Raw genomic sequence first — 20,040 nt, forward strand, 5'->3', positions numbered from 1 at the left:
AGTGTGCCCAGGTGGGCAGGAAGGCCAACAGCACACGGCCTGCATCAGATAGAGTGGTCAGCAGGGCAGGGAGAGGATTGTTCTCATGTGTGTGCAGCAGTGGTGAGACTGCGCTTTAAATGCTGTGTTTAGTTTGGCCTCTCAGCACAAGAAAGTTATTGAGCTACTGGAACACTCTCAACCAGCAGGCTGGTATTGTGTGTGTGGGATGCCAGCTGAAGCAGGGAAAGATAACATCTGAAAAATCAGTCCCTTCTCTAAAAACAAACATACAAACAAAGTGATATGCCATATTTGAAGGGAAGAACGCGCAGCTACAGTCACTGAGCAGTGAACTGAGGGTTCTGTGCCAATGAGAAGACAGGATCCCAAAGGGAAATGCCTCCCATGACAGGTGGGTTCAGGGATGTGTCCCAAAATGACCCTGTTTCCTGGGTGAGAGTGTAGGAGACAACCATGTCAGCAGAGCAGATTGATCTGGGTGGCTTGGGTGGTTTTGTCAGAAAGAGCTGCAATCTGGTGTTTTTACACTTGAACAGAGTTACTCTGACTGCTTCACTTTCCTCTGGCTGAGGCTGGACTGCTTTTTTCCTGCCTTTTGACTTTGTGTATCCACACTGTAAGCTGGCCGATCAGATGATTGTGATAGCTTTAGGGGGAGTTATCCTTGAACTGGATTTGCATCTCAGTCTGAAAATCCTTCTGCTTGGGTTCTCTTAGTGAACACGCTGAAATTAAGAGCTGGAAAAATGTTTTATTCCTCCCTAGTAAGTGGTAAAAGGAGCATTAGTGGTCCTTCTGGACAAGAGGAGTTCTCCATATGCCATCAGTGGCTTTTCAGTAGTTTCATCAGATTTTAAACATGCATTTTTCTGGTTTTATAGCTGAATGAAAAAGGAATAGATGCTTTTTTTCCCCCAGAAAGTGATCAGCGCTTAAGCTTATAACATTTTTCATATTCGATGCTTTCAGTAATAAAAAGTGTATCTCGATAGAGCTGTTCTACAATACTCTGAAAGGTGATGAATCTTCCTGTGGTGTGATTCCAAAAACAGTAATAACCCTGACAATGGTTAATAACATTTCACAAATGCTTCTTATATTCCTCACTTAGAAGTTCATCAGCATGCTACAACTTCCTTTCAGTTACTATTAAAAATTGCTTTGTTTTCTCCTGCTACTTGGATTCGAGCTCAATAATTTTACTTACCTCTTCTCTTGAAATTCATCACTAATATAAATACAGCTTTTTAAGGCTTCATTATCTCATCTAATTTTATTTTCTTACATAATCTGTCAAATGGATTTGCAACTTATTCTTACTTATGAAATCTCAATTAAGTTCTTTCACAGTTTTGTTAGGTACAGCAGCAGTAAAAGACTTTGATCTTTGTTGCTTTTATTATGTGTAATCATGTGTTTTTAGCAGTTATGTTTTCCCTTTCCCTCAGAAAACAGCACAGGACACTTTCTTTTGGCTTGGGACTCTAGGACATTTGGGTGTTTGCATATCTGTACCTATATACATTTAAGAGACAGTTCTTTATAATATGTCATATTCTGTTCTGAATGCCACTTTTAACAGGAAATCCACTGGCCTGTATAATCATGTATTGTGTTCTTGGTATTTCAGACTAAATTTAACCCTGCAAGTTCAACTTGTTAACTGTGCATTATGGTAGTGACTCTAGTAGTTTACACTGCGTTTTATTACCTGTAGATATGTGTTCACAGCTGGATGAAATTTCTACCTGATATATCCATTCCAGCAAAAAGAGTCATACACTTCAAAATATATTTACATATTAAATACTGTTTAAGTCATTAGCATGTTTTTTGTCTCGCTCTAGCTATTAATTCATTTCACTTGTTAATCGTGCTTCAGGCATACCTGACATCTACTGATTTTTTTCCTCTGCTCCTGTCCTTCTTTAAGAGTTCCTGACAAGGGGGCTGATGCAAACTGCAAGTCAGGCATCACTGTTGTTAGCCAGAAGCTGTATTCGTTAGCAAAAAACTGACAAGTTCCACGCTGACCCTGGCATTCAATGAACGGCGCTGATCTGAAGTCTTCTAAGCAGCTTCCTGGTGACATAAGGGACTGCCCACCTCCCTGATCACCAGATCCAGTGTGCTAGAAGGAACAATGAAAGAACTTGTTAACTGAGTGGGAAAAATATGTAAATGATGTTAATTTTCCTTTAACTGCCTTCTTTGTTCAAAAGCCTGGCCTTTGGACATTTCCTGGGATGACTGTATGGTATTGGTAATCACAGCCTGAACCGCTGATTAATCAGCTGAGGCAAGTGTTGGTCAGCTGTGGGAGTACAGGTGAGAGTAATTTAGCTGTGCTCCCGGAAGGGCTGGAGCTCCACTCCACCTCCTCTAGTCCTCATTTAAGGGCTGACCACCTCTAAGGCAGCATCTCTTGGAGGTCGCTCCTTGATGGAGATTGCCTCAGCATTTCCCAGCAGACCAAAGGCTTCCATACAGGTGAGTTTTTCCTGTAAATTACTTTTGGGGTATTTACTACCATCTTTTCATTATTGTCACTGTACAATGGTGCATCCACAGTTCCACAGGGCAGCCTGTTCTGGTGTCTCACCACACTCTGAGTAAGGAGTTTCTTCCATGTATCTAATCTAAGTCTACCTTTTTTTAGTTTAAAACCAATATTCCCTGCCCTATTGCTACACTGTCCTGAGAGGTGTCTTTGTACATGAAAATCTCATTGTTTATGGGACAAGCACATAAAAATCTTGGCAATTTTAAGAAATTTAGAGCTCAGGGCTATGACTTTTAGCATAATATATATAGCTACAGACAGGTTTTGAAACTGACCCTCATTTTGTGAAGATCATTTGTGAATTTTCCCTGGTACTCTTTGCTGGATATTTCTTAGCTTGCTTTTCCTTCAGAGCTGAAATGTTTGAATCTTTAGAACATAAAAGCTGTATGAAAGAAATCACGTGCCCAGAAACTTACCATCAGAAAAGAGTATCCTATCCAAAGACTTCTCCAGTTCATTGGGCAGGGAGGAATTGACTGATCTTGGCTGTGAACTGCTACTGCTTGGGCTGGGGCCTCACATACGGCACATCTGCTTATATATGGTTGTATTTCTTCTTCGGAGAGGGGTGTCATAGGTAAGGGAGCGGCACTTGACAACCAGTAGGACTTATCATTTCGGCTGGCATAATAACAAACTTGGTTGATGTTACAGTAAGCAAAGGGCATGGTATTAAATACAGGAAGACAAGAGCCAGCCAGACCTGAAAATAATAAGAATGAAAATAATGAGGATGAAAACATTGAAAACTTCATCACTTCTTTTTAGTATGTTGATAATAGTCTTCTGGCCAGTGTTGCTGCAGGTCTTACAGGGGTTATGTCATTCAGGTATTTTAAACCTCCCACGCCTCCTGCATAACCTATTAGTTGTACTGTAAACAAACTATGTTTGACCAATCAGTACTTTCATTTCTTCAGTAACATTGAGTAGTATTGCAGTTCACCATTAAAGACATGCTGCAGTTTGTTACTATGGGAAACAGGTAAAACAAATCTTGTAGGTGCACCAACAGTGAAAAATAAATTGGGCAGGAGGTGGTGGCTGGCTTGAGGGAGATCGGTTGTTTAAGAACTTATTAGAAGCAGTTGGGGAAAAAAAAGAGGCCATTTCTGATAAATAGAAAATGTTTGTGAAGTATGGCAGACCTTTGCTGCCAGGGCATTAAGCTGAAATCTCAGCAGTTGTTCTACTTCATTCCAAAAAAGTTTCACAGACTCTCAAAGCGAAATTCTCCTAGAATTCAATTAAGAAGAGTTTTGTGATGACCAATCTAGTTAACACTGAGGTTCTCTTGTGCCTTGAACTTTGCACAAGGTATTATTTCTCTAATGCCCACAAATCCTAATGTTTTTTTTTTTTTTTTTTTTTTTTTTTTAACAGAATTGATGTTTCTATACAGAAGCCAATTTTGTTGACCACTCATAATATTCCATACCAGTAATAATACACCATCTGGAGTAGCCTCTGTATGAAAAATGCCTGAGAAAAAGAACCTGCTGGTTGCAGGGAACAGGGACTTTATTTTATTTGGATCATGTTCTCACTGTTTTTAGAAGACTTTTTATTACCAACTGTGGTTATCCTAGGGAATGCCAAACACATAACAGTGAAAACGTTTCGAAGTGGCACTGCTGTAGTTAAAAAAAACAAAACAAACATTCTTTTAACTCTTAAGTATTGTTTTGTTCAGGCAGTAAGGATGACTCTTCCTCCCAGCAGATTCCTTTGCCTCTTGCAGAAGAAGAGTACGATAGTTTAGAAAATTACTTCTATGTGAACTACAGCCAATCGGTTTTTTAGGTTCATTTAGACAGTTAACTCTAGTCCAAATTGTTTATGCAGAAGAAACATCTCAAAACTCCAGAAATAACTGCCATCGGGCGGTATTTGTTTCTTTTGGAAAACAAGTGGATAAAAAATTAGACTCGAGCTCAAAATTCTGCTGTATATGATGCATAATTTTATTTGTAAAGTTTATTTGTGCTGTCCAACTGTAACCATCTAACCTAAGCAGCTATTTTTCCCAAGCTGCCCCTGATCTAAGAGAATCTCTCTAGTAAGCCCAGAGTCAGCCCCAGATGGTCAGCCTGGACAGGTGAAGCAAACCACTACTAGTTTTGGATGGCTTAGTGTTGCAGAAAATAAGTAATTGATTTTTTTATTGTGCTGAGTTATGTCTCACTGTATAGATCACACCATCCTAGGCCTTATCCAGAGAGAAATTATCATATGCTACAATACATACCAAGATCTTGATTATGAGCTTTCTCTTGCCCTTCCAGGTACAGCAGGCTATAGCCAGTCCATAATTTTGGCATCCCCTGTGGACAAAGTGGTTCTCTGTCTGACTGGCTATGAAGGACAAGCAAGAATCCACTTGAAGATCTAATATGGGGCCCTGGTGGTCCTGGGATTCCAGTCTGGCCAGGTGGACCTTTTTGTACACAGAAGAAAAGATAAAGTGAATTTGCTTGCAGAACATGTAGCTAGTGGGAAAGTTTCTCTTTGCTGTATTTTAGTGTTCAACAAGGGCTGAATCTAATACAAACTTCAGAGGTTGTCATGGTCAATAGAGACACTGGTAGACTGATGTTATCCTTGTTATCAGAGAGAAAGAGACTAAATTGTACAGAATGGCTTTTCTACTGTGCCTCTGTCCTGTGCTGCATGGATATTTGCCTATGAAGAAATGATCTGAGGTGGTCAATGATCTTCCAGACTTGGTCATGTGGATTACTTTGTCTGGACTGAATTTAAATCCCCACAGTAACAGTCGATGCATTTTCCTCACGTGTTAAACTGGTGATTTATTAAACAGCTGGAATAGAATTTCAATTATCTGGACAATTGCACGAGTAGCCCTGACTCAGAGTTTCATACCTATAGAAAAATGACGTTTAAGTATGTGTGGTTTATTGCCTGATTGATCATAGATGCAGAGATAAATTTTCTTACAAGAGGCATTTCTTGTTATGGTGAGAGCCAGAAATGTCACTATCAGTGCTTGAACTGAGGCAAAAAGAATTGTCATGGTTTCTTGGATTAGAGGTGGATGCATCCGTCTGTGAACGAGGGGAGTGTAAGGAGAATTTACTCTGTGCATCCCAACATTTCCCCCCCAAAAGTCATGTGACTGGATAGCTGCAGCAATAGCATGGATAGGAAATCCAATGCTACTTGAGCTGCAGCTCCTGCTGAGTCTTTAGAAGTTGGAGCCACACTATTCAAGAGTTATTGAAGTTATTTTCAAAATGTTGTTGCAGTATCTGCTTATCCCATTCCACAGTAGTAAACAGACAAGAAAAAGAAACCATTCTTACCTTGTGGTCCAGTGTATCCTTGCTCTCCCACATGCCCTTGGTCGCCTGGTGGTCCAGGTGCTCCTGGTAAGCCATCTTGACCTGGCAGGCCGCATGACCCTTCTTCACCTTTCCTTCCTAGACAAATGCAAAGTATGCACTCTCCCTTAATGTAACTCCTTTTAATGTTACTACATTGACCAAACGTACACAGTATGCAAAAGGTCTGCAGAAATGATGCCACCAAGGAACAACACCTAAGGAACAGAGAGGTGCAGAAATGCTTTCTGCTGGGAATTCTTTTTACAACTTTGCTGATAAGGTTTTATATTCTCTCTATGGAATTTGTATGATATACAGTTGAAATAGAACCAGTGACAAACACTACTATGACAAGTCTCTTCCTGAATTGCCATTAGTATTTCTACTGTGTAATGTGTTATACTATGGAAGGCCTTCATCTTTTAGTACTTGATTCAACAAAGCCTTTAAACATACTGAACTTCCTGTGAAGCAATGTATGTATTCAAGTATTAATACAAAAGAGAGAGACAGCTGAACTGGATTACATCCAGTGGGGAAGAGCAAAGGCATTTTTATATTTCTCAAATACAAACACACTCGTACACATAAGCAGACAGTAAAGCACGGTCAAGCATTAATAGATATAGGGCACAGGTAACAATACTCCTCTGACTACTGTAAATGCAATCTGAACTTGTCAGATATTGTTGTACTTGGCAGTGCTTTTCCAATTTCCATGAAAAACAACTTTCTCTAGCACAACAGTTGGTTATAATTAATGGTGCATGCTTTATTCCTTGCAAACTATACTATTTAACCTGCAGACTGGTTTTTGAGGCTGCTTTACAGCATTCAATCGTTCCCCATGTTACCTTTTCGTTATGAAAACTGGAAACAATTGAACAGCTTTGCAATTTCTGTTTTGCCAAGGTTCAAGTACATGGAAGTTTTAGCAGTATGCACTGATTCTGCCAGTAAAACCTCTATTTCTGATCTATACAGCTTTCTCAGCAGGGATGTTTGGGATTCTGCTGTGTTAATGAAAGAAAAAGCATTACTAAGTGGTCTTTGTAAAACAAACAAACAAAAAAAAAATCCCAACAGTGCAAGTATGTATCACTGCACTGTCTGATTCTACAGAAGCTGTTTTAAGGATATATAGAATGAAAACAGCAATTCAGTTTAGAAACACCTCTGGGTTGGCAAATCAACTAAGCTGTATAAAATGATACAGTTCACTGAAAATTGCCTTATGCTCGCTTTCATGAGAGCAGTGACCCCTGCAGGGAATCTATTGGGAGCACAAGACAGATTATTTTTTTCCTTTGGAGACACTGGATGTTCAGGGCAGTTACCACAACAAACTTGCCCAAGTAAGAAATGTCCCAAACTGAAGGAGAGACTCCACTACCTAAACTGAAGATGCTACCTTTAGATACAACCTAAACTGAAGACACCATACAGCTTTGCTACAGTTTTTCTGTGAAGATGGAAACTGTTGGAATCGCTAGTACATTTTTTTTGGACTTTGGTTAGCATAGCATGGCTTTGTGAATCTGTGTTTTGCTAAAATGTGAAGATGTGTTTAACATCTTCTGAATACAACCTGACTCAGCCAAATCACCAGTTAAAATTAAATGGTAGTGGGGATTCGAGGCATTTCTTTTTATTTGTTGGTAAAGGGGAAAATACCATCAGAAGAATTTCTTGTTCTCAGCAGCTCATGATAATTTTGCCTTCCTTGGCCTAGGAAAAGAGGACTGTAGTGTAGGCAGACTCAAGTAGCCTGGTTTAGCCTTACTATCTATCATCCTCAGCATTAAACAACACGCTGCCTTTTTCTGCAGACCATTGTTTGAAGGGTAAAAGGTAGAGAAGGTGCTGTAACCCTTTGTGATTCCTTGTCTAAACAGCTGAAAGCAGGCATTTCAGATTTCAAAACACAAGCTTACCTTGGGGTCCAGGGTGACCTATTGGCCCTGGTAATCCTATAGAACCATCATCTCCTCTATGCCCTGCTTCCCCAGGAGGCCCTGGGATTGTAGGACACGAGTCATCTGTTTTTCCTGGTTCACCAGGATCACCTGTTGCATGCAATATGAAAGTAAATTAGATTAAATGACATTAAAATGTCAAGAACAGCAACAACAAAAAGGGTATAGCTCCTGGTATTTTGGAACAAAATCAGAGTTGTGTTGTTTTAGACAGATTAAGAACTCAGTTTCTGTTTGTACTAATTCAGCGTAGGATTAAAGATTCTGGTTAGAAATTATCTAGTGTGACATACCCCCTCCAAAAAAAAAAAAAAAAAACACACACAAAAAAAACAAAAAACAAACAAACAAAAAATGCGTTAAGTAATTTGAAGAAAAGGTATTTTACATGTCTAACTGACATCATGGCATGAGGCTTCTTCTCAGTGTAGTATTACTGTGATATACTTGGAAGCACAAGCTGTTTATGTGAAAAATCTATTAGCATTATGTTGTTGTGGCATTACCTACTATTCCTAGCAGCCAGGCCAAAAATACCTTCTTATAAGCATGTAATACACCTATACAGAAGGAAATCCTTATGAACAATAACCAATAGTTATCAACTTACCTATGAACCCTGAAGGTCGTAAAAAATGGAATGCAGATTTCAGACATGCAAATAGAGTAAAGAATGGAATGAGAATTGAAATCACTTATATGAGGTGACAAATACATCATTCAGAAATCTTTACACAGCTCAAAACAAAGAATGGGATGAGAACTGAAATCACTTGTATGAAGTAACAAATACATAATTCAGAAGTCTTTACATTGCTCAAGTGAGAAATAACTTAGATTTTTTTGAGTTCACTTAAGTTGTTTATATACAAGTAAAAATTAGGGAGATTGTTTTATGTATGAATACAAAGATCACAGTTACAATTGAGTGCCAACAAGGAACAAGTTCGTAAGTACCTGTAGGACCTCTAGGACCCGGTTTTCCTGGAGGACCTTGGTCTCCTGGTTGTCCTACAGCACCAGGTGGACCCTGTGAGCCATGGATTCCCATTGGACCTGTAAAGAAAACAGTTGTGCAGATGTGTAGTTGCATTCCAAGGTGAACACATAAATAAGATGATGTCTGGCTGCTTGAGTAACAAAAAATGCTTGAGACAGCTCAACTCTGTTGTCTTGCAAATAGTAATGCACCCTTTATCTCCCTAGTCTTGAAGTGAACTGAAGTTTGACTTTTGTTTTAGAGGAGATTGGAAGGAATTTGTGTAAGTAGGGCTCATTTGCATGGAGGAAGCAGAGTATTTAGAACCATTCTCTTGACCTCTTAAGGAATCTGTTGAGAGGCCCAAATTACTGCTATGGAAAAGCTGGGAGACACCCAGTTCAAACACATTTGCAGCTTCCACGGTTTCTCTAGATCCCTATAGACAAAGACAAGGCTTGCTTTGTCTTGGAGACTCAAGTTTTAGTTCAGAATCACAGGTTGGTAGGAGAGTCTTTCAGAATGCTGCTGGAAATTATTCACATTAATCTGGCTATTCTGACCTTCTTTTGCAGCTCTATCTTATCTGTAGGTAAAAGGGTGGAACTAAGAAATTTCCAGTATACCCTTGCCATCTGTCTACAGCAGACTCTCCAATGGCAATCCCAAGGCTTTATGTACAGAAGGCTCAGTTGAGCAGAACTGGGTATAAATGCACCTGCTAGTTAAAAACATCTCAGATCATACCCTTTGGACCTTCTCTTCCTTGATTTCCTGGAAGACCTCTGGCTCCTTGTAGCCCTCGGTGCCCAGGAATGCCTGGTGCCCCTTGAATACCAATGTCACCTGGATCTCCTCGCACAAAGACAGTCTCTCCAGGAGGACCAGGATTCCCAGGCTGACCTTCAGTGAAACGTAAAAAATAAATTCTTAAATACACAAAGCACAAACATTTAAAATAGATATGTTCCAGTGTTATCTACGTTTTTGTTGGTTTATTTATTTATTTATTTTTCCCTCCACTGTAACATAGGATAATCGTTGTGTATTTTTGCAAATATTAGCATTGGTCTTTCTCCAAGGCATTGTAAAGAAAATGTAATACAAATAGCTCCCCAAACCGGATGGGTCAGAAGAACTGAAAAAAGCACTACTTGAGGACAGGGTCTATAGGAAGAAGAAGTGAGGTCTGTATAAGTTCTTGCAAATGAGTTGCCAGTTTCACCTTTTCTGAGGCTGGATTTAGGTCGTAAAGTTTTTCACAATGTATGGCAGCCCTATGCACACTATCTTTTATGCTTTTTCCTAGAAAATGATGCCAGTAATCATACTGGCTTGCTTCTGTGGAAATCGAGATATGCTGTAGCAATAGAACTTCTATAGAGTTACAAAAACACACCAGAAAACTGAATGTGGAGATCTGTATTATTCTTGCTCTGAGGGGGTCTATCCCGTGTTCACCCCTGTTTATTCACTGAAGCACTAATTAGTTTCTTTGTTCCTCATGTGCTTTTATATGTTTATCTACAGGCAGAAAATCAGTGACTCCTAATGGACTAAGGGGCTTTTTACATGAATAAATATGAAATTGTTGGTTTTAAGTACCTCTGATGCCATCTAAACCAGGTGGTCCTTGATCACCTGGAAGTCCAGGAGGAGCGCTACTGGGAGATGGTCCCCTAGGTCCAATGGGTCCAACAGGTCCTCTTCTACCTACAGGATCGTATTAAAACAATCAGAATAGTGAGGGTTCCTTTTCAGATTACAGAGATAAGTCAATAACCAAAAAAATGATGATATGTGATATAATGGACATAGAGGTTGTGTATGCTCTCACTTGTGTATTGAATATACCTGTGGCTGAGAAGACATTTTGTGTCACTGAAAATGTTTTATCTCCTCGAAATTTAACGCTTTCTATTTAATCTACTTAACTAAAGAGCACACCGTTATATATGGGCATGCTGCCATAAATAAACTTCTGCTCTAGAGTTCTAACGGTCAAAGAAATGATAAAAATGTAATACAATGGAGGATTACAAAATCACTCTGTCTAGGAGAAGGATAAGCAGTCCCAGATTGTACCTAACAAAAATGAGTTCAGCTTTTTTCTAAAACTCTTAGTGAACAAGATAAACTTGCTGGACATAAATCTATTTTTTGTGTTTGTAGTCTGAATTTTTGCAAACTAAGACATCAGTGCCCTTATATGCAACAGGCAGGAAAAGTTATTTGTTACCATCCTCTGCATAACACTTCTGAAACCTAGCAGATGATCTGCATGTGTTGTACTCTGCTGCCTTACCTTTTCTAGGTAATAATCTGATTTCTTCTATCTTGCATTTTGACTCCACCCTTCCTTTTACTCTTTAGTGAGTTCTTAAATTGTCAGAGCTGGACACATTTATGCTATGGGAGGCCCTGACTGTTTCATGGCAAGCAATGTTACATATCTTAGAATGAAACTTGTCTCTTTTTTCTCAACCATTCTGTTCACAAACAGATTGAATTGAGAAAACTGACCAACTGTGTCCAGCTGGGTTCTGAATGTGTCTTTTGCACTTTTTTTTCTTATTTCCATGCAATTCCTGCATCACCAACCTCTCTGAATGCTCATAGCAGTCTTGTGATACAGTTCCATCTTGCATTTACATTGGAATAGTAGCTTTACTATGTTCCTCTGACTACCAGCTGTACTGCACTCTTTCTTTAGGTACTTTATTTTTCCCCAAGAGGCAGCTCCACCTAGCAGTTTCCTGAGTCTGTCCAAGTCAATCATTTTCTGCTCTCATTCTTTCCTCTCCTGTAATAGAAATGCCCTTAATAGGAATTATTTTAGTGAGAGAATCTCTTTGCATGTATTCATCTTCATACTACCAGGGGAAGAGCTTGTATGAGTTTCATTTCAGTTCTTCAGAGCACCACTGAGGAGAAAACCTTTCCTTACCTGGGAATCCTGGGAATCCCCTTTCTCCAGGGGTGCCTGGAATGGAAATACCAGGCCATCCAGGTTCACCTCTCTCTCCTTTCGGTCCAGGCTCCCCTGAGTATCCTGGGCTCCCTGTTTCACTTTGACCTTTATAGGAAAAGAGTTATGTATGTAAAGCCTATGGTGACTACAAATACAGATGTGCAGAACAAAAACACCAGCTGCAGATGTTCCTCTTTGCAAGGGTTTCCTAGCACTGTTTTTCTGGTTTTCTCTTGGCCAAGCTCAAGTTTTGTTGAATCTTGTTCATCTATTTCAAATAAAGTAATATTTGCTTTATGGCTCTTCTTCAGGATTTATTTTATATAGCATCATTATTACCTATAATTTGAAATATAAATAGGTTAAAGAGTCCTAAATTTTAGTTTTCTCTCAGTATAAGGCTGTAATCTTTAGATAGGTGGTAACCATCTTCTCATCTTTTTTTTTTTTTTTTTTTAATAGAGCAACATGTGTGAAATCTTGGTTCCTCTGAGGTTCTTGCTGTAACTCCCACTGACTTCAATGGGGCTGCAATTTTGTAAGTCTCATTATTTTGCTAGTTTACTTTCTATATCTTAAAAAAAAATCTGCAAATTTTGGCTCTACTTGGAGTCATCTGCACTGAACACTTTTATCTTATAAATGACTTTGAAAACTTCCAAAAATCTGAGTAATGCAAGTTGTAATGTTTCCCTCACAAATGACTGCAGGTGTGTCGTTAGGCACACTTCATTCTTTTTGCAAGTTCTTGACCCTTAATGATTACTTCTGGGGAAGGCAAATGTCAAAAAGATGTGCATCATCTCTCATATGTTCAGTTACATAAGAATGTATTTTCTGTTCTATGTGGCTGTTTCCATTCTTTACCTGGAGATCCTGCAGAACCTTTTTGACCTTTTAGTCCATCCAAGCCATCCAGTCCAGGCAGTCCAGGAAGACCTAAAGAGGTGTTGTAGGAATGAGAGGGTACCACAGCAATTAAAAGTTATGTATTTGTTGTTGACATGTTCTGGACCAAAGCAGGGCATTTCCCAAGTTTGATTCCTACTGGCAAGTGAAGAGATCACATCTCACCTCAGTGCAGTCATCATTGAAAGGAAAGAGTGAAAAACCTGAAAATAGTACTCATAATAGTTTCATATCAAAGCAATCAGAAAACATACACTTTTATCCTATTTCTATACTGCAGCTAGCAGCATGAAACTCAGTGTGAGCTAATTCACTCTATACTGAATCTCATTGTCACTAGAGTACTACTGCTACCTGTGATTAAATAGTTCAAAGTTAGATGTCACATCACCACGTAACTGTAATATCCAGGAGATATAATATGCAGGCCTATCTAAACTGACTGTAAAACTGGAGCTTCTTTACATCTTCTTTCCAAACAGAAGTGCAATTTAACCTTGCTGCATGAAAAAGAAGCAAAATTTTCACCTGTCTTATTTTTTTTCCCAGTGCTGCAGATTCTACATAGGAAATCATGCTGCTTTGTACCATGCAAAAGGTCTTCAAGCCCAACAACACAAAGTCTTTGAAAACAGAACTTATACATCTGTACTTAAGGTCTGTGTTGATATGTGATAGCATTCAGCATCTTTGTTGCTATCAGGGTTAACTAGACAAACGGATCACAAGCTGATTATTTGTACTACTTGAAAATATTTCTTTCCATTATGATCAGAGGTTTTTTGAAAATTGATAAAAGCACAGTGAGTAAAAACACAGACAACATTTTGATCTTTTTATTTCACTATTGTTGACCTAATTTGAGATCATTAATTTCTTGCAGGGGAAAGTAAAAATATCTCCACATCATCAGCATTTTATAGTTTCCTAAGTTGCATATATGAAGTTGCAAATAGGAAAACCTATCAAATACAAACTGCAGACTTGTTTTACAAAGCCATGCTGTCTCAACCTTGAACCATAAATAGCTGTATGTGCGCTTCATATTTGTTAATTCATGATTCATTAAAAACAGGCACTCTGATAAAAGGTCAAAAACTTGAAATTCTATTTTGTACAAACTGTGATGAAAGCCAATCAAGTTATTTGCCTGTATTATTGCAAGTCCTGTAGAACTGAATAAAAAAGTCTGATTAAAAGTCCTTTCTCATCCTGATTACTGTAGCATTGTTTCTTGAGAAATGAATGTATCATGTCATAATGCTCCTATCCAGGAAAAAATAGAATTCCAAACTGCACTACTATTTAAACCTGGAACTATCACAGATTAGAAAATACAGAGTGAAATCAATTGTATTCTTAAAGTTTCTCACTTAAAAATGCTGAATGCTGTTTAAAACTAGAAGGGGGGGAAGTAAGGGGATCATATCAGTTGGATATTCACCTGAGAAATAAGAGTGCAATATTTAGGCCTGTTAGTTATGCTAAGGATGCACCTGATGACAGGAACCGATTAGACAATGGTTTTCAAAGACTTTAGCAAGGAACAGAATTGGGATACTTATCCTTCCAGAGCAGGACAGCCTAGAGTGGATATTAGTCTTCAAGTAATTGGACAATACTGTTAGAATTCCTGTTAGTTTTCCACCTTTCTGATTCACCTCCCTACAAGGTAGGACTCTCTGTCAATTTTCAGTGGCATCTGTTTTTTTCCCACAACTCTGAACTATCTTTTTCTGTCTGCTTTTCCCTGTCTAGCCACTTCCTGGCTTAGAGGATGGAGGTTTTGTTTCAGTTCCTGTGTCTGATCCCAGCATATCCCACAGCACACATTATCTGCTGTATGAATCATAGAATTTATTGCTTTACTATAGACACACAAATGGAATTATTTTAAAATTTCGAAGACAGTCAAATATTTCAGGGACAATTCACCACAGGAACAGCATCAGGAATGCCCTTCATCTAATAGTTCACCTGCCAGATGTGAACATCCTTAGTTCAAATAGGTCACCAGGGTTCTTAAACACACCATAAATAATATATTCCTACAGCTTTGTTCTCAGAAAAAAAAAAAAAAGGTGAATTATTTTTGTTAAACTTGAACAAAGTTGTGGGGAAAAAAACAATGACAAAACAAGTAAATGGCCAGCAGCAAACACCAGTCTGGAAAAATTTAAATCCAGAAAGTTTAAAAACCTACAAAACATGGGAAATGTAATGCACTTTTCAGTATGGGATACTACTAATCCTACCTGTAAGTACCTTCTGTGCCCTTAATCCACTGCTCTTTAACTTTTCATGAAATTTTAACTTTCAGCCCTGTCTTCTGTAGCCCACTTTTATCTCGAGGATGTTCCCATTTTCAAATTGATGAGCTAATTGTATGCCAATCTGGGGAATTTAATTTAAAACAATTATGAACTACTAACGACTTTTGGAACCCAGGCCACCATTTAATTTTTTTTTTATCTTTAGCTTTATTCAGTCAGGATTGATGGCTTGGCTTACTTGCCTTCCAGGGAATTTCTGGCACCTTTGCCAACAATCCATTATAATATCAGCACTTGTATTTCTAGCTTTTTGGATTGCTGTAGTTGCACACTTCTAGGTGCAGCTGAATTGGCTGACCTATGCATGAACCACCACTTCTGCATTTTACAGCCCAAATCAACTTTTACTCACACAAGTAATTCTGCTCATGTTCTTAATATTGCTTGTTTTGTGGAGGATTACTCACACAAGTAATGCTTGCCATACTGAACCCTTAACCTGTAAAACTATGTCTGTAATAAAGAAAATGTTGTTACGCTTTGGTAGAAGCCCTTTAACTAAATTTTTTAATCTAAAAGCTCTTCAGGCACAAGACAATTAATATAAATGAGAGACAATTACACTAACAAGGCTGTGTCCTTAACAGTGAACAGCCAATTAACTATTTCACTTCTAATAATACCCATGTTAATAAAAATAGCATATGATCTATATTTTCTAGTTGAATACTTATTTTTATTCAGTTTTCATTACCGAGTATAATTTCTATGGTGTTTTTGACTTTAATGGCAATATATGGGATTCTAAGGCAGGCAACTTGGTGTCTAATTGATTTCTATTTGGAACAAAACTTTCCTCCCCAGCTTGTGTTAATTTATGTTTCCTCTGCAGGACTTGGTATAACTTCTGTACAAGAGAAAACTGTCTGAGCTCTTATGGCAGGAAGAGTCCATCCATTATTAAGAAGTTTTCAGAGGTATCGCTTTTTTCTCTCTCAATTTAGACATCGCCACGATTGCAGATTTCTGCCTTATAGAATATATGGTTTGCAACAATTAAATGCTCCATTGCAGATTAAGCATTAGCAAGAAATCTGTCCCAACAGTTCAAATGAGCTCTGTTTACTTCTGCAAAGAATCAAAAATTTCCATTTTTCACTTAATTTTCCAGTATTTCAAAGGAAACCTCCTCAATATCTTCTTAGTCTGAATTTGTAGTGAATCTGTTGCCTTTAGTCATTTGCCAGTCTCATGTTATTTTTGTGTATCTATATAAGCATCACTAATGTTCTTCTTGCTCTGAAATGGGTTATGAACTAAACTATTACAGAGTGCAGAAAACATGCAAAGTTGATTATCTTTCTTTATAATGTATTAATGTAACTCATAACTTCACTATTAATATTTTCTATCCTCAGAATGACATATTGGTCTCCCACAGAAAAAACTGTATAGGTTCAATCTAGATCTAATGATCATTGTGAAAAGTGTAACATAGGATTTGAGGAAAAACTCTTCTATGAAAAAAAATGTATGTAAAAAAAACAACAAAAAAAAACCTCGAACAGTTTTTAGAAAATCAAAAGAAAACTAAATTATCTTATAATTACACTTTCATGTGGACAAAACTGTCCACAAGAGTTTGCTGTTTTTGTTAGAGTAACAGTGGCACTCCATGGTGAAAAGGTAGAACACAACTGAAGCAAAAGCAGAGTACCTGAACTACTGCAAACTCCTTTTTCTTTCATTAACTCCCACTATCAGTTACATCAGCAGAGCCAGAATCTGTTTCTATTTTCTTCCTTATTCATTTTAATTTTCAGTCCAATTTTGTGAGGTTACATCTGTTATTTTTTAAAGGTCCACAAAACTGGCTTAATTGTTTTTAGTTATTTAGGGGGAATACAGAATCAAAACATGCTTGCATTAGAACTTTCCATTTTCAGTGCTAAAAGACTAGCAACATATGATCCTGTCCTATAACCAGTAGCACTGCTCTGTATGCTATTTACCTTTTCTGCCTTGTGATCCAGTTAATCCTTGCAGCCCCGGAGGTCCCATAATTCCATGTTTCCCTTTTTCTCCAGGTTCTCCTGGCAATCCCGGAGGACCTGCAGCTCCTGAAGAAAAAAAAAAAAAAAATAATCTACAAATGACTACAAAGTCACTAAATGCAGATTTTTTTTCCTTGCACTATTCAGCACACAACATTGTTCACAGGTACCTGAAAATATGCGGGAATATCTGAAGAACTGATGGATCTTGCTCTCAGGCTCTGAGCAAACTCTACAGGTACTGCCTGACATACTTAAAGAGCCTTCAGTGCAAACTTTCATACCACCTATAATCTTTTCCACAGAGCTTCCTCTTTAGCTGTGCTTTATTGATCCCTACCTCTTTTGAGCTCTTACATCATGTCTTTTTTTAAAAAACAAAAAAAAAAAAACCAAAAAAAAAAAAACCCAAAAAACCAACAAAACAAAAGCATTGGCTTTACCTGGAAATCCAGGTATTCCTGGGTATCCTGGCTCGCCCTTGGATCCCGGGATTCCAGGTTGTCCTGGGATACCTGGTGAGCCTTTTTCACCTGGGAATCCACAGAATCCTTAAAAAAGGAAATAAAATTCTAAGCATTTGGTAAGATTCTTCTGGAACAGAAAAGCATTTTCTCCTATTGTATAAGATCCTTGCATCTATTTAACAGCAATGAGTTATGTAGATCTCTCTGATATCCAAAAGAGTAGAAATGGTGAGTAAGAAGCAGACAAGTATTCTCAAAGGTTTCAGGATATTCACCAGTGTTGTACTAGACCATGCAATGCCAGGCTATACCTCTTATGTTTGTCATAGCTCTGCTACTTATTGTGGTGCCTCTCCATTCTCCAGGCTTAACTGTGAAAAATACAGCTGAGATCATACAGAAAGCAGGGCTCTCCCTCCACTAACAAAGCTTACAAAAGTTTCTCATGTTCAACTTTTTTCCTTTTTTTTTTTTTTTTTTTAAATCAGAAAGAAGTTACCTGGTAATCCTAGATCTCCAGGAGACCCTTTTCGACCTTGTGTACCAAGCAGGAGAGTTGGATCACCTCTCTTTCCTGTTAAGGTACAGTGAATTACATGTGGTACAAATATCATTTTCATCCATGAAAACAAAGCTGAACAGTTTTGTAAAATCAGATCATATACTCATATATTATCTATATGTTATTATTAGTTATGATTATTAGTTGTAACTATAAAAGGGAATGAGAGAACACAATGAAAAATGCTCTGGCATCATCTGACAGCTCACTCTATCTTGAAGTACAAACTCATTTGTATTTAATAACTGCTGCCAATGTTCAAGTAAATTTCCCACAATGGGAAGGGGAAAAAAAAAAGAGAACTTTTCCAATACTGGCAGCATATACTGAATATGAAAGATGCTGTGTAATTTCACTATAATACTTTATTAAAAACAAAGAGCTCCTTTCATATATTTGTGAAGACTTGCATAATCAATGTAGCATGGGTCCATTTATTCAAAATACCATTTAGGGGGTCTTTAAGCTAGCACAGTTTCTCTGCGCTGACATTCCCATATAATAGTTAATAATTCCTAGCAATTCTGTAATATCTGTACAGATTGGGTGGTTTTCTTTTGGGGGGAGGGAGGGGGAAGGAGGAGGAATAAGTGACATAGAAGTAACTGTGAATCCCACTGTACTGTTTAAAACACGTATCTAATGACAAATAGTTGCATTTTGTCTTATTTGATTTGACTACTATTAAAGATATGTTTTTACTTGTATTTTTTTTTTGAAACTCTATGAAACTTGACATAGATTTATCTTCTAAATTAATGAACTATCTTATAATGAACAAGCTGTTAAAGAAGCAATGTATTGAAATGCAAGTTTTGCCTTTCAAGCATGTCAGACTTCTCTCTAATGATATTTATGTTTGAATTATGTTCACTTTTGTCATCTACTCCTGTTTCTATTAATTCCTTTCCACATATCAAAGCATATATATCATAACAATGTTTTTTGGTTTTTTTTTCGAAAGTGTATTTGTATCAATGCATTACCTTTAGGTCCTTTGGGGCCTGGCAGTCCTGGGTTTCCAGGCATTCCTGGTAAGCCAACGTCACCCTGATTTTTATTTTTTTTTAGAGCAAAGAAAAAGAAGTTTGTTGTATGATACATGTAGTAAAAATCATCTGTAAGAACATTTAGTTTGTTCACCCTGGTAAACAGATTGGGAATCAATATGAACAGCAAAACTGTAACTTAAGCCCAACAGAAAAGCATGCTGTCTTCATTACATGTCTAACGCTGACCATTAACACTTTTAAAAAACTCTATATTAGATTTACTAACAATTTTGAAACTATTTATGCTAATGCTTGCCTTTGCTTTAACATCTTAAATTCCCCACTGGTGGTTTGAGTAATTTAATTTAAAAGTACTACAATGTACACCAAATATTATTGTACTTTACCCCCAATTTACTATAAGCATTAACCAGAAATCTGTTGTGATGTAAAAATCAAAATATAAGGATTCATTTATTTTTCATTTTAAATAATCAGCAAAACTGATTCTCTCTTCAAAGAAATATAATAAAGGACAAAACAAGCAAACATATGTCCTTCTACCAAAAAGAAACTTCAAGTGCAATATGAGTATCCACTGTTGTATTTCTTGGAGTTGGGAGAGATGAACCTACAGTCCAGGACTGTCACTTCACTGTCACTTCAATTTACCTGGTCACCTGGTAGTCCTTTGAAACCTGTAACTCCTTTAGAGCCCTTTGGTCCTGGGAAACCACATGATCCTGGAAATCCCATCAGACCAATGTCACCATGGTCACCTGGAAGTCCTGGGGCACCGTTGTTCCCTGGAAATCCTGGGGCACCTCTGAAACCTGTATTTCCTTTTTCACCTGAAGTTAATTGCAGAATAAGATAATGACAAATATAGTCAAATCATATTTTGAATATGGCTACGCCTTCACACTTCGTAGATAGCCTTAGTA

General features: G+C 37.8%; 1 protein-coding gene across 1 annotated transcript in view; it reads right to left on the reverse strand.

Annotated features, from left to right (window-relative positions):
- Positions 1–734: 734 nt before the first annotated feature.
- Positions 735–20,040, reverse strand: part of COL4A4 (collagen type IV alpha 4 chain) — a 62,244-nt gene continuing 42,938 nt past the window's right edge. The window contains exons 33-47 of the mRNA XM_085512876.1: positions 19,769–19,947; positions 19,091–19,154; positions 18,042–18,116; positions 17,519–17,626; positions 17,034–17,141; positions 12,707–12,778; positions 11,816–11,944; positions 10,474–10,581; positions 9,616–9,771; positions 8,847–8,945; positions 7,848–7,979; positions 5,893–6,009; positions 4,818–5,006; positions 2,986–3,272; positions 735–2,134 (exon numbers count right to left, since the gene is read on the reverse strand). Coding sequence (XP_085369002.1) covers positions 1,871–2,134; positions 2,986–3,272; positions 4,818–5,006; positions 5,893–6,009; positions 7,848–7,979; positions 8,847–8,945; positions 9,616–9,771; positions 10,474–10,581; positions 11,816–11,944; positions 12,707–12,778; positions 17,034–17,141; positions 17,519–17,626; positions 18,042–18,116; positions 19,091–19,154; positions 19,769–19,947 — 2,087 coding nt within the window. The 3' untranslated portion in view covers positions 735–1,870. The remainder of the gene's footprint in view (positions 2,135–2,985; positions 3,273–4,817; positions 5,007–5,892; positions 6,010–7,847; positions 7,980–8,846; positions 8,946–9,615; positions 9,772–10,473; positions 10,582–11,815; positions 11,945–12,706; positions 12,779–17,033; positions 17,142–17,518; positions 17,627–18,041; positions 18,117–19,090; positions 19,155–19,768; positions 19,948–20,040) is intronic.

This window comes from Coturnix japonica, chromosome 12 (genome assembly GCF_054131305.1).
Source record: "Coturnix japonica strain WE chromosome 12, WE-NBRP24, whole genome shotgun sequence".
Classification (NCBI taxonomy): Eukaryota; Metazoa; Chordata; class Aves; order Galliformes; family Phasianidae; genus Coturnix; species Coturnix japonica.